General features: G+C 49.4%; 1 protein-coding gene across 1 annotated transcript in view; it reads left to right on the plus strand.

Annotated features, from left to right (window-relative positions):
- Window positions 1-12,843, plus strand: part of IFT172 (intraflagellar transport 172) — a 37,026-nt gene that overhangs the window by 15,605 nt on the left and 8,578 nt on the right. Inside the window, exons 17-37 of the mRNA XM_086743788.1 lie at window positions 117-253; window positions 1,214-1,321; window positions 1,857-1,941; window positions 2,266-2,358; window positions 2,682-2,759; window positions 3,148-3,396; window positions 5,235-5,313; window positions 5,711-5,831; window positions 6,197-6,341; window positions 6,416-6,505; window positions 6,902-6,999; window positions 7,844-7,979; window positions 8,059-8,175; window positions 8,778-8,920; window positions 9,582-9,675; window positions 9,929-9,993; window positions 10,118-10,298; window positions 10,839-10,948; window positions 11,395-11,524; window positions 12,146-12,244; window positions 12,592-12,701. Coding sequence (XP_086599914.1) covers window positions 117-253; window positions 1,214-1,321; window positions 1,857-1,941; window positions 2,266-2,358; window positions 2,682-2,759; window positions 3,148-3,396; window positions 5,235-5,313; window positions 5,711-5,831; window positions 6,197-6,341; window positions 6,416-6,505; window positions 6,902-6,999; window positions 7,844-7,979; window positions 8,059-8,175; window positions 8,778-8,920; window positions 9,582-9,675; window positions 9,929-9,993; window positions 10,118-10,298; window positions 10,839-10,948; window positions 11,395-11,524; window positions 12,146-12,244; window positions 12,592-12,701 — 2,468 coding nt within the window. The remainder of the gene's footprint in view (window positions 1-116; window positions 254-1,213; window positions 1,322-1,856; window positions 1,942-2,265; window positions 2,359-2,681; window positions 2,760-3,147; window positions 3,397-5,234; window positions 5,314-5,710; window positions 5,832-6,196; window positions 6,342-6,415; window positions 6,506-6,901; window positions 7,000-7,843; window positions 7,980-8,058; window positions 8,176-8,777; window positions 8,921-9,581; window positions 9,676-9,928; window positions 9,994-10,117; window positions 10,299-10,838; window positions 10,949-11,394; window positions 11,525-12,145; window positions 12,245-12,591; window positions 12,702-12,843) is intronic.

Genomic DNA, 12,843 nt, shown 5'->3' on the forward strand with positions numbered 1-12,843 from the left:
GAGCTCATTCAGCAGAACTTTAATCATCAGAACTGTCACAGTGCTGTCCTCACATCCCTGCTACCCTGAATACTTTAGGTGAACACGGGAGTGTTGATAGCTGGTACTCTTTCCAGGGGGATATTGTAGACTTGGAACGGAATGACGGAAAGACTGAAGTGATAGTATCTGAAGGGGTGAACACTGTGTCCTACACCCTGGACGAAGGCCTCATAGAGTTTGGAACTGCCATTGATGATGGGGATTATCACAGGTAAGTGCTACATACGCCACATGGTGATGGCAGGTAGCCCACTTCACATAACAGACATCTGAGAGTCAACAATCCACGAACTACAGCAGCACAGCTTTCCATACAGAGTTGATGTTTAGGCTCTGAGCATGATGTTTGTTCCAGGTCTGGCTATAATGCACAGCAGAGTCCTTGAGGAGTGAATATTCATCTTCTTCCTCCTCACTGCTCTGTGGTTTTAAACTCAGGGGCACAAGACACTGGCCAGTCTGGTCCCACTGACACTGACTGAAATTCACTGAAGGCAGTTTTCACTTAACTGCAGTAAATAAGTGTGTCTTCTGTAGCAGCCAGATGTGAAGTGGTACTCAGGTGCTTTTGCTGCTGCCCCTCCAGGATGGTGTCAGTGTCACGGAAACATTCAGGAGTTGTACGAAGTAAAAACCGATAACCTGAAGCAGTCATGGTAGCCACCTGGGCACTGCTGACATTGTTATAGGGCTTTAAAATTGACCAGGGAAGAAAATTTCACATGTTCATAGCACTGTTACCACTTCAGAGACTTCTTTGCACCAGGGACTTTCTTCAGACACAGCACTTTGGGCTTGCCCCACACTGCTACAGCTTTCTGCTGATCATATGCCTCTAAGTACCTTAGCTGAGACAGGGATTACTTAGATGTCTGAATTTTTCCCCAATCCAGAATCATAGAATAGTTTGGGTTGGAAGGGACCTTTAAAGCCTGTCCAGTCCAACCCCCCTGCAGGGAGCAGGGACATCTCCAACCAGATGAGGTTGCTCAGAGCCCTGTCCAACCTGGCCTTGAGGCCCTGTTATACAATCCTCTTCAGAACTGGTCACACACAGCTTGCTTTGTTTTCAATGCAACTCTTGTTAGGAAGCTCCTGTCTCAGCCTAGGACTTTCCTCAGAAAGCTCTTCTATTCTGTTACTAAAAATCTGCAAATCTCTCTGTCTCAAGGGCTACCGCATTTTTGGAGACGCTGGAAATGTCTACAGAGACTGAAGCCATGTGGAAGACTCTAAGCAGACTGGCTTTGGAAGCTAGACAGCTGCATATTGCAGAGAGGTACAGAAAGAAACTATAACGTCTTCCTGGCTTAAACGCTCCCTTTGCTGAATCGCTCACAAAAACCAGAGTCTAACTAAAGATGTGACTTTTTGTGTGGCCTGGAAGATTCATTGCACTGGAGGATTACGTGTTCTCTACTCCAGGCAGTGACTTTGCCCTTTCATCCTAGACAGTAATGCTAGAACTAGGGACAGGAAGACGTCACTCTGTAGCATAAATTTTTGCTGATGGCAACCCAAAGCAGTGTATAGCAAGGCTTCAGGGAGCTGATAGACATGGACAAGCTCATTGCATCTCTGAAGCCTGGGAAAGTGAAGCATGAGCACTGGTCATGTCCATGGCTTCTGCCATGGAGTAGGGCTAGAGGGCACATCTGAACATGGGTCTTGGCAAAATCCTTCTCCTGAAGCAGGGCTACCCCACCCCTCCAGCTTGCAGAGCTGGGTCTGCTGCCCAGGTTCTGATTTTCTTTTCTTGGACCAAAAGTGGGCAACAAAACCCAGTTACTGGCTAACTGTTTTGCTCTTTCCAGGTGCTTTGCAGCTCTGGGCAACATGGCAAAGGCTCGATTTCTGCACGAAACCAATACCATTGCTGACCAGGCAGCTCAAGAGCACGTAAGTCAAACTTCTGCTGCTGTGCAGAGCACCTGCTTTTCTGTAAACTTTTGCATACACATTGTGTTCTGTGTCCATCCTCACCAGTATCCTGCTACAGACCAGTACCTGGTGGTGTAGAAACTGCTGACATAATCCTTCATCCATGCTTGCCAGGTCCCTCTCCTGGCTAACCCTTTCATATTGCTCCCATCTTGTCACTTCTGTGATTCTCATCTGTCTTCTTTAGTTTCTGTAATGACACAGACTCCAGCTGCAGTCACCTCCCTTGTATCATTCCAAAGCCTATTCTTTCACTAACTGATTGAACTAACTTGTCTGCAGGGCGGAGATGGTACAGACCATTATCTGGTGCGTGCCCGCTTGGCCATGCTAGACAAGAACTACAAGCTGGCAGAGATGATCTTCCTGGAACAAGTGAGTAAACAAGGAATGGAAAAGGTCTCATTTCTTTCTGAGCGGGGAGATTGGTGCCCTGGTGTGAAAGAGAAAAAGAAGAGGTTGCTTATTCCTGGGAGAGGAGCTTTTGGCCCAAAATAGGAGGAGATACTTCTTGTTCCAAGGTGTAGGATTGCTCTGCAGTGCATGAAGAGGGTGAGGGAGGATGTATATCCATGTAAAGGGGATGGTACGCTTTTTCAAGTGTTTTCTGCACGTCTAGCCCTGCCCACAATGAGAGCTCAATGGCAATATGTCTGCTAAATGGAGCCTTCAAGTTGATACTTTGCTCTCTGACGCAGAACGCCACAGAGGAGGCCATGGACATGTACCAGGAGCTGCACATGTGGGATGAATGCATTGTGGTTGCTGAGGCCAAGGTACAGAATATAGCTGCTTTGGGCTGTGGGCTGGGCTTGCTTCATAAGTCTTCTGACTGGGAGTCCATTCAAGGTCTGGGTTCACCTCACCTACCCTGTGAGGACCTCACTTCTGCTGGGAGGGGCTCCAAGGGAAGGGAAGGTTGCAGTGATGTAAGTACGGACCTGGGTGAATAATGAGGGAGAAAAGCTACTGAAATTGGTTTAGGAGTATCTAGGGGTTCGAAAAAGAATGGATGATGCAGTGATACACAGGGCTGGCATTGCAGTTTCTGCTAACTGGGCAGCAAGGGATGTGGTGCCATGAACTAGCTGTTCAGAGCCTGCAGGATGCGCAGGACAACATTTTTGCCTTGCCCGGGTCAACCAATGCTGCATTTCTCAACAGGGACACCCAATGCTGGATAAGTTGCGTCGGGGTTACTACCAATGGCTACTGGATACACAGCAGGAAGAGAAGGCTGGGGAGGTGCAAGAGGGACAGGGTGACTACCTGGCAGCCACCAGCTTATACCTGCGGGCAGGACTGCCAGCCAAAGCAGCACGACTGACCATGAGCAGGGATGAGCTCCTGACCAATGGGGATGTCATCAATAGGGTCTCCACAGCACTGATCAAAGGGGAACTGTATGAACAGGTGAGTGGCCCACCCCACTGGGCTTTCTTCTTAGCCCTTACCCTGTCCTCGGCATCTGTGAGATACCAGGGGACTGAGCTGGAAAGCAGCAGATGTAGTTCTGTGTTGATAAATTTGCAGCTAACTTATGGGAGGAAATCCTGACTGCATCCACTATACACGGGTGAGGTCTAGAATTGCTGTTATTAGTCAGGAAGAACATCACAACTCTTTGGCAACGTGTCCAAAACATCAGCTGAGTGTTCAGTAACAGTCAAGGAGGCCCTGGGGAAGATTGGAACCAACAGGAGAGGAGTTGTGAATCAAACAGAAAACTTGATATCACTGTGGAAATGTGCAGTGCTTCCTCACAGTAGAATAAAAAACGCTGGTAGAGCTTTCATATAAGGATAGTCTAAATTGAAAAGCTAAGGAAGAGAAACAAAGGAGGTTATGAAGGCAATCTGTAGAGCTATGAGTATCATAGAGAAGGAAAGTGATTATTCTCTGTGTCTAATAACACACAAAAAAAAAGGTAACTACTTATTATTAGGTGACAGTTTCAAAACAAAAGGGTGTTTTTCACACAGCACACGATCATGTTAACGTAAGAAAACAGTGCTGGGTCTGACCAGTGTACAGCTTGGTGTCGTGGCCAACAGTGGCCTCTTACAGGTATTTCAGAAAGGAATATAAAGAACAGGGCAGGCATATATAGGGTGGTACTTCCCCTAGTGTGCTTTCGTGGTTTCCAGCAGTTTGCAGACTATAGTGTACCTCAACAGTTTTATTTTTATGATTAAGAGCTCTTGATAGATTTTACTTCCATGAGCAAGTCAAATTATTGTTTGAACCATTTGTACTTTTTGATCTACAATGTTGACTATGAGTTACCCAGTTCAGTTATGTGTTGTGTGAAAAAGAACAGTTCTTTTTGCTGGCCTGTTTTTTGTGCCCTGCTTAAATCTTATTTCTCCAGTCTCATTTTACTTTCCACATTTTCTGACCATTTCATTTTGACCCAAGAGAAATTTGTGCTTTTCTAAACCCATCAGCTTTTCTTAAGCCATCAGTTGAAAGAGTAACTGTGGAACTCATTGCTGCCAGATGTTTTGTTACCAAAAGTATAAATGGTCCAAAAGTGATTAGACAAACCACGGAGGTAGAGTCTGTCAAAAGCCACTAAATATGATGATGTGAGGGGATCATGACACAAACTCAGGAAGCTTCTGTAATGCAGATTGTCAGAGATATAGAGGACAGATATAACGAAGGAAAGGCTCGTGTATGCTTGCTCTGTTCTTACAGCCTTTCTCTATACACGTGCTTTCGCCACCATTTGGATGCTGAAGGGAATTAATCTTTGGTCTGCCAGGATGCACTTTCTTGTGTTCTGAGTTCTATGAGCTTTGAGCCTCATCCCGCCATGTTGGCTGCCACCCTTTCCTACTAGGGTAAAAACCTGCTGCAAGAGGCTGAGCTTCCCCCTTCGCTGCTTATGCCCATGGCTCCCCTATGATCACCTGCATAGCAAAGCTCCTGAGGGCCATGGTTGTAGAAGAGACTGTTGCTGCAACAGCCACTGTGCAGTGAAGGGAGGTTGTCTTAAAAACTCTTTATCTTGTTAGAAGATGGTACCCCAGAGAAACACTCGATCAGCAGAGAGGACAATGGTCTCAGCACATGCAGTCTTTCCTAGAATTCCCCTTTATCCCCATGCTATTGGATAGTGGGGAGGGCATAGTTGATAGAGAAGTCTGTGTGGCAGGACTGACAAGCTCTGCGCCTGGGACTGGTGGGTACATGATGGTGTGGGGAGATAGTGGCTCTGGAAACTAGCAGCTTGTATTTGTCATTAGGCTGGAGACCTGTTTGAGAAGGTCGGGAACCCACAGAAGGCTATGGAGTGCTATTGCAAGGGCAGTGCCTTTCTGAAAGGTAGGAATATGTTCCTCCCTCCATCCATCCCCAGCAGGAGCCTGGGGACTCTGGCCTGGTGGCAACATGAGCTATTGCCCTGGAGCCCGGAAGTGCCTAGATGCTCTCAAGCTTCTTTGTATCATCTTGTTCAATGTGTGTGTTTTCACATAGTTGTACCTCCACACACAGTCCCAGAACAGCATCCTGTTCCCAAGGCCTTGATCAAGCTGAGTGCACCAGCATGGGTTTGGTCCAGCTCTCCATAATGTCCAGATCACTGGGTAGCCTGTTGGAGCTGGAACGGATTAGACAGTCACCATTCCCCTCCCTCTGCACCCTATCCAAGGCCCATATTCACCTCACAGTTCTCCTTCCTTGCTGGATTCAGTGTAACAGCTATCATGTCCCCTTACAGCAGTGGAGCTGGCTCGCCTGGCGTTTCCCGCAGAAGTTGTGAAGCTGGAGGAGGCCTGGGGAGACCATCTGGTGCAGCAGAAACAGCTGGATGCTGCTATTAACCATTATATCGAAGCCAGGTAGGGGCAGGTGATGGCTGTATCACCATGAAGTTTATATGGTTTGCTTAAATCGTCAGAAGGTTTTGCCTGAGTAAGCCCCCTCGACCCTGCTTTGGCAGTGCCCTTGCTGCTTATGTGCAGTCTCTGCTGGGCCCGACCATGGATGCCTTCCCCCGTCTCTCCCAAGGTCTTTCATCCCCGATTACTCTTCCCTGCTGTCCTAGTTCTTCATTCTTTCCCCTGAGCTTTGCCAGTTATTCAGGTCCTTTTTGCTGCTCTAACCCAGGAAGAAGAATCAAGCAGCAGACCACTTTGATCTCCCTGGCTTAACTCAGCTGGAGATGGCTACTGGCTGGCTGTAAAGAGCGTGTTTGTGATCCTAGGTGCTCGATTAAGGCGATTGAGGCAGCCTTGGGAGCCCGGCAGTGGAAGAAGGCCATCTACATTTTGGACTTGCAGGACAAAGAGACAGCAGCCAAATATTACCTCAAGATTGCCCAGCACTATGCAGCTTTACAAGAGTATCAAGTGAGGCCACAGACCACAATCATTGCTGCTCTGTGTGTCCCTTGGGACTGCTGAGTATGGTCATTTTCCTACAGGTTGCGGAGGAGCTGTACATCAAAGGAGACCAGACCAAGGATGCTATTGACATGTACACACAGGCCGGGCTCTGGGAACAGGCTCACAAGGTAGAGTCAGTAGCCAAAGCTTCTGGGGACCTCACCCTGCTTGGTGAAATGTCTTTCATCAGGAGTCTTCCCTGATCAACAAGCAATCTTCCCAAAGGATGCATGTGGGGACATCCAGTAGCCAGCAAGCAATCAGTCCCTGGTATTCACATCCTGTCTGTGCCCTTCTTTACTTCAGCAGCCCCATGTGGGTGCACCTGTGACACAATGGCACTCTCCAAGGGGGTTGGTCCTGGGTGCTTTGATCACAGTGACAAATGACTACCCTTTCTCTGCAGAGCATATACACCTGTTTGTCATGGGAAGGAGATTGATTTTCCCCTTCTTCACTACCGTGTATCCAGAAATTGCTGTGCAGTGTACTATAGTTTGTCCCACGTGTGTTCCTTTTGGCAGCTGGCAATCAAGTGTATGAGTCGGGAAGAGGTATCTGTGCTCTATATAACCCAGGCCCAAGAGATGGAAAAGAAGGGCAAGTACAAAGAAGCAGAGAGGTGAGCATCTTCCTTGGTGCTAGTCCAAGACTGAGCCCAGAAAAAATGGGAGTGGAGTTTGGGACTAGGATTTGGAAGGGTCAGAGGTACTCTCGCCACGCATGGAGAGCTAGAGCTGGTATTTCAGAGTTCGTAGGAAGAGAAGTCACTGAGTGTTAGTGTACCTTTGTCCACCAGGACAGAAAGGAAGTCCAGGTGAGGTGCAGCTACCTCATGCAGCAGAGGAAATACGGCAAGGCTTTTTACCCACTGCAGAGTGCTACATCTGATCTGTCAAGGTCAGCTGAGGATAAGATATGGAAAGTGGAGTGTGTCCCATCCAGGTTACTGACGTCTGTTCTACATCAATAACAATACGATTAGGTTAGTAGGTAGAGGGGCAAACACAGGTATATCTGATGCCATGGCACCTGATCTCAAGGATGCCCAGTACGTGAAAGGGGGCATTACAGCTGGTGAGGTCACATTTGTTTTAACCTTTCTGCTGGCTTATATGAGTAAGGTGAGCTCACCCTGTCATGCTGCCATCCTACCAGGACTGACAGCCTCAGGTTAGAGTCCCAGAACAGGTCACAGATGCCCAGAGGCTCCCTCCAAGTCACTACTCAGATTGACAAATGAGGATAGAAGGAATAACTTTATCCTACTGCAGTTCATCATGACATAACAGAAGGGCTCTGTCTAAGCAGTGTCCAGCCTTGCAGCCCACAACACTCATGCTGCACGCCAGTGAAACCTTTTAGCAGTGTGCCCAGGACCTGACTCCAGCTGGGCAGGATGCAGAGAGACTGCAGGGACTGGTCATGTCCTCGGCTGAGCCATTTGAATGTACTTGTGTCCCCAGGCTGTATATCACTGTGAATGAACCTGATTTGGCCATCACCATGTACAAGAAGTGTAAGATGTACGATGAGATGGTTTGCCTAGTGGCCAAGTACCACAAGGACTTACTCAGTGATACCCACCTGCATCTGGGCAAGGTGAGTGTGTTTCATAGCAGGATATCGACTAGACCAAGCACGGACAAGAGCGTCACTAACTCACTGCCTCTAATTGCAGGAGCTGGAGGCAGAGGGACACTTACAGGAGGCTGAGTACCACTACCTAGAAGCTAAGGACTGGAAGGCCACGGTGAACATGTACAGAGTGAATGACATGTGGGAAGAAGCTTACAGAGTAATAATTCCTTCACAGCTGTCCCACCGTGCAGGGATCAGGCTTTGACTGCAGGATCCTGCTAGGAACTGCTCTGTCTCTATTCGCCACAGAGTTTGAAGGCTTGGCGTACACTACCCAGGTTCAGCATGTGGCACAGCACTGGAGCACTTGTGGCTGCTGCTCTGCAGCATTGCACTCCAAAAGCAGGGCTTGACCCCTAGCCTCTCTGCGTCATTACCTTCCAGGCACTGCTCTGCTGCTAACTGCTGCACCGTGTTGTACCTTGAAGGTATTGCTCTGCCCATAGTCACTCTGTAGCAGCACCATCCCAGCACCTCTCCCCTCCAGCGTGGACGCAGATTGCCAGGGGTCACTTCTGCTGACCTAAAAGTAGTGTGGACCTTGCTGAGAAGGCAGAAGCCTCTTTCTGCTCTGCCATATAAGCCTTTGTCTCGCTCTCCTCAGTCCAGTGGTGGCTACAGAAGGGTTCCTTAGGAGAAAACAGTTGGTTTTCGTGCTCCCTCATGATGATGAGCGTCATGTGAGAGGGGAGTCCTGGCTCAGCTTGCTGAAGACAAAATGGATGCATTGGGCTTTTCCGCTTTCTTTGCTTTGGACAGGTGGCCAAGGCACATGGGGGAGCAAACTCCTATAAGCACGTGGCCTATATGTGGGCAAGGAGCCTGGGTGGAGAGGCAGCTGTGAAACTCCTCAGTAAATTCGGGCTTCTGGAGATGGCCATTGACCATGCAGCAGACAGTGGGTAAGCAGGTCCATCAGCTGAGCAATTCTCTCTCATCTGCCTGACCTGAGAAAAAAAGGATGCTCCAAGATAACTGCATGCACAGTGATAGCTGCAGATCCAGGATATGGCATGTCTTCCCACCCCACCCATACGTCTTCATGCAGACATTCTGCTTCCTTGACACATCCTGCTTCCTGTCCACCTGTTCGTCTCTCAAATGTGAAGTCAGAGCTGAGCAGGCAAAAACAGTTTGCCCTTCAGCCTCAGTCAGGGGGCCTTGTGAGAGCCTCTGAACGTGAGAGGAGGTATTCCTCATGTGATAATAAGTAACTGCCTACCAGAAGAGTTTTGGCCTCACTCTGCAGCTGGCCAGCCTCTGACTGCACTGTCATTCACTGTATAGGCTCAGGTGAGTCTTGTGACCGCCTCTTAGGGTTGAACCAAGGGCCTCTGGTGCTAACAACAAGTGTGAAGGAGCTGAATTTCCTTAGTGGGGGCTCTAAAAGCTTCTATTCTCTGTTCAGGAACAGGAGGAATGAGCAGTGCCTGTTCACATGGGAGCCTCTGTATTCCCCTCTTTCCTCTCCCAGTGTCTTGTGCTCTACTTGTCTTGCTCTGAATGAAGGCATGCACTCACAGGACATAGTCCTGCTCTCCCTCATTTTCTCTTTCATTGCAGGGTCTTTGAATTTGCTTTTGAACTGGCCCGCCTCTCCATGAAGCAGAAGATGCCAGAGATCCACTTGAAGTATGCTATGTTCCTAGAAGATGAGGTAATTTGACCCTCTGGAATAGGTGGGAGTTCTCTAGTCACTCAGGTAATTGAACAGTTGTCCTCAAGGGCTGCTGCCGCAGGCACTTTTATGGCTGCAGTCACTACCCACCCAAAAGGTTCCACGATCACAGCCCCAAGCTTCCACACACATCCTTGTTTCCTAAATCCTCTCTGCCTCATGGTAATAGAGGAGGTCATGCAGTGGTATCAGGACAGGAAGGTATGCAAGCAAATTCCTTCCTCTCTCCTAGGGCAAATTTGAAGAGGCTGAAGCAGAATTTATTAAAGCAGGGAAACCCAAGGAGGCAGTGCTGATGTATGTATCCTCCATCCTGGCCCACTGCATCTCCTCTCCCCATATGATGCCAGCCTGGTTGCTTCTCCAGCACTGGGTTGCTCCTTGCCATCCTTCTTGTTACATCTTATATTGATTCCCCCAGGTTTGTGCATAACCAGAACTGGGATGCTGCACAGCGTGTGGCTGAAGCTCATGACCCAGACAGCGTGGCTGATGTGCTTGTGGGACAGGCACGTTTTGCCTTTGAGCAGAGAGAGTTCCAGAAAGCAGAAGCCTTCCTCCTGCGAGCACAGAGACCTGATGTCGCCATAAAGTACTACAAGGTGAGTGTACTCTGTAGCAACATCATAGCCTTCCTCAGCTGGACAAGCACTCAGTTTGGATGGAGGAAGAGTGAAATCCATCTCCCAGCTCTCCCTGTCAGCTTAGCAGCCAAAGAGAAACCATTTACTCAGGTGGTTCCTAGTAGAACTTAATTCTGGCCTGTTCTTAGAAGACTGAACTGGTAGAGATTTCACAGCGTACCTTAGCTCTCTCACAGCTCTGGAAGGAAGCATCCTGCCAGAATATGAATGGTCCTCAGGCGTAGCACGAGTGGGTGCCTTTGGAGACTGTAAGTGCCCATTCCACAGAGGTAGTGGCTGGATGGATGAGCACTTTCCCCTGAGATAGCTTGGGTGAATGGATAGATGTAGGTGCCATTTTGGGGGAGGAAAGAACTGGATGGTGCTGCTGGGGTTGTTTCTTCTAGGGGGGGGCCTCTGGCAAGATGACATGAGAGGCTAGATGTGTCATGTGATGCCAGGAGTGTGGGGAATCCTGGTGAACTGGTGAAAATTTCTCCTCTCCGTTTTCTTGTGCAGGAGGCTGGCATGTGGAGTGAGGCCCTGCGGATCTGCAAGGAATACATGCCTAGTCGGCTGGAAGGGTTGCAGGAAGAGTGCAGCAGGGAGGCTGCCAAGAAGGGCTCTGGGTAAGGAATGCTGTGGGCAGGCTGCAGGGAACAGACAGGTAGTTCTTCCCTAGGCCATTGTGCTGTGCCTTACAGAGGCAGCCTGATAGCCTGACAGGATCCCAGACATCCAGTTGTTTCCTTCTTGAGGACCCTGGACTTCCTACTGCATACGTTTCCTAACATCCTTCCTCCCTGCTCTGGGAGACTCCAGGCTTATTCTTGCCATCCAAGGTCTCACAGATGTCTTCTTGCCACTTACAGATCTCCAAGGTGTCCCATACCGCCAGTGCAGCTCCACAGGGTCCTTAACCCACCCTCTCTTCAGCATTCCTTGTCACATGCTCAGTCCCCTGTGAGGCCCCTGGCTTACCTCTGCTGTGCACCTCCCTGCCCATGCTCTACACACTGTCTACAGGATCTCTGTGGCAGCACCCCGATCTTACAGCCTGCATTCCTCCCTACAGAGGAACAGAAGGGCTGCTGGAGCAGGCACAGGAGTGGGAGCAGGCTGGGGAGTATGCCAGGGCAGTGGACTGCTACCTGAAGGTGCAGGATCCCAGGAACAGTGTCCTGACGGAGAAGTGCTTGCTGAAGGTACAGTCAGGGGCTATGATTCCCTTCATCTGCTCTGCTGTCTAGGAGATCTCCCACAACCTGCAGTGCATCCTGGAGATATCTCAGTCACTGCAGGTCGCAAAAGAGGATCTGCAGGCTCCAGTGACTGCACGGTCTGAAAGCCTTCGTGGCCATTTTGTTGAGCCAGGATGGACTGTGTTCTTATCCTGCACCACACTGACATCTTTGTTCTGGCACCACTTCCAGCAGCATGCCAGTGTCTTTGTGCCCATATCTCCCTGCACTGAAGAGCTGGACTTTATGATTTAGCCCTTGGCTACATGAGTGCCCTTTCTTCTTCTTGTGGTCTGTGTCCACCAGCCTTTGGGTTGTGTTCTTGTTAGTACTTTTCACTCATATCTGTGGCCTTGTATCAACTTCAACAACAATTATGTCCTTATCCTAACTTTTCCCATGTGTGAAAGTCACTGGGGTTTGCTTCTCTGAATTGCTGCAGTGGGCTGTAATTTCTTCTCCCCATCCCTCATAGTCCAAGCGCTCCTGACTCTCAGTCTTCTTGCTAGGACTGAGCTCTTCCCAGCTTCATCCCTCTCTCAAAGAACTTTTATCACTTGTGCTGCTGTCAATTTTTCTTCACAGGCTGCTGAGTTGGCCATTAAATTCTTGGGTCAGTCACAGAGCATGGAGGTGACACGGACTGTGGCTCCTCAGCTGGTGGCCTTGAAGAAATACAGTGCGGTGAGGACTAACTCCTGCCCCCAGACTACTGAAGAAGCAGTGACATAGGAAGGGAGAGATCTATCCAAGGGAAGGAGGCCACGTCACATCCTGGGGTGATGGGTTGATCCAGAGTTAGGCAGCACAGTCTTCAAGGAGGAGGAAGAAGGGAAAGGGATCAAGTCCTGGAATGGTGTGAAAGAGACAGGCCTTGGGAGGAGGCAGGAAGCAGAGAAGGGGGTTGTCTTTTGGGAAGAGACTTTCTGTTGTTGCTGTGTGCTGGTCACTTCCAACAGCACCAGCTCTAGCCTGGGCTGCAGGGTGCCATTGGGGTTTCCTCTCCCATGGGACTGTCTCTGGCCCTGCAGGCAGCTGAACTCTACCTCAACTTGGACCTCATCCAAGAAGCTATTGATGCCTTCATTGAAGGGGAGGAATGGAGCAAAGCCAAGCGTGTGGCCAAGGAGTTGGACCCCAGGTATGCTCTGAACTTCTCAAATTATACTCTTCCTGCTCCCTCTCCCACCCCTAGATGATCCCTTGTCCTGTCCTGCTGCCCCCAGGTTCCCTGGATTCTCCCCAGAGTGGCCTTACTGTGCTCAACAGGGCACATTCTCCAC

The sequence above is a fragment of the Chlamydotis macqueenii genome, chromosome 3 (genome assembly GCF_036417535.1).
Source record: "Chlamydotis macqueenii isolate bChlMac1 chromosome 3, bChlMac1.mat, whole genome shotgun sequence".
Classification (NCBI taxonomy): Eukaryota; Metazoa; Chordata; class Aves; order Otidiformes; family Otididae; genus Chlamydotis; species Chlamydotis macqueenii.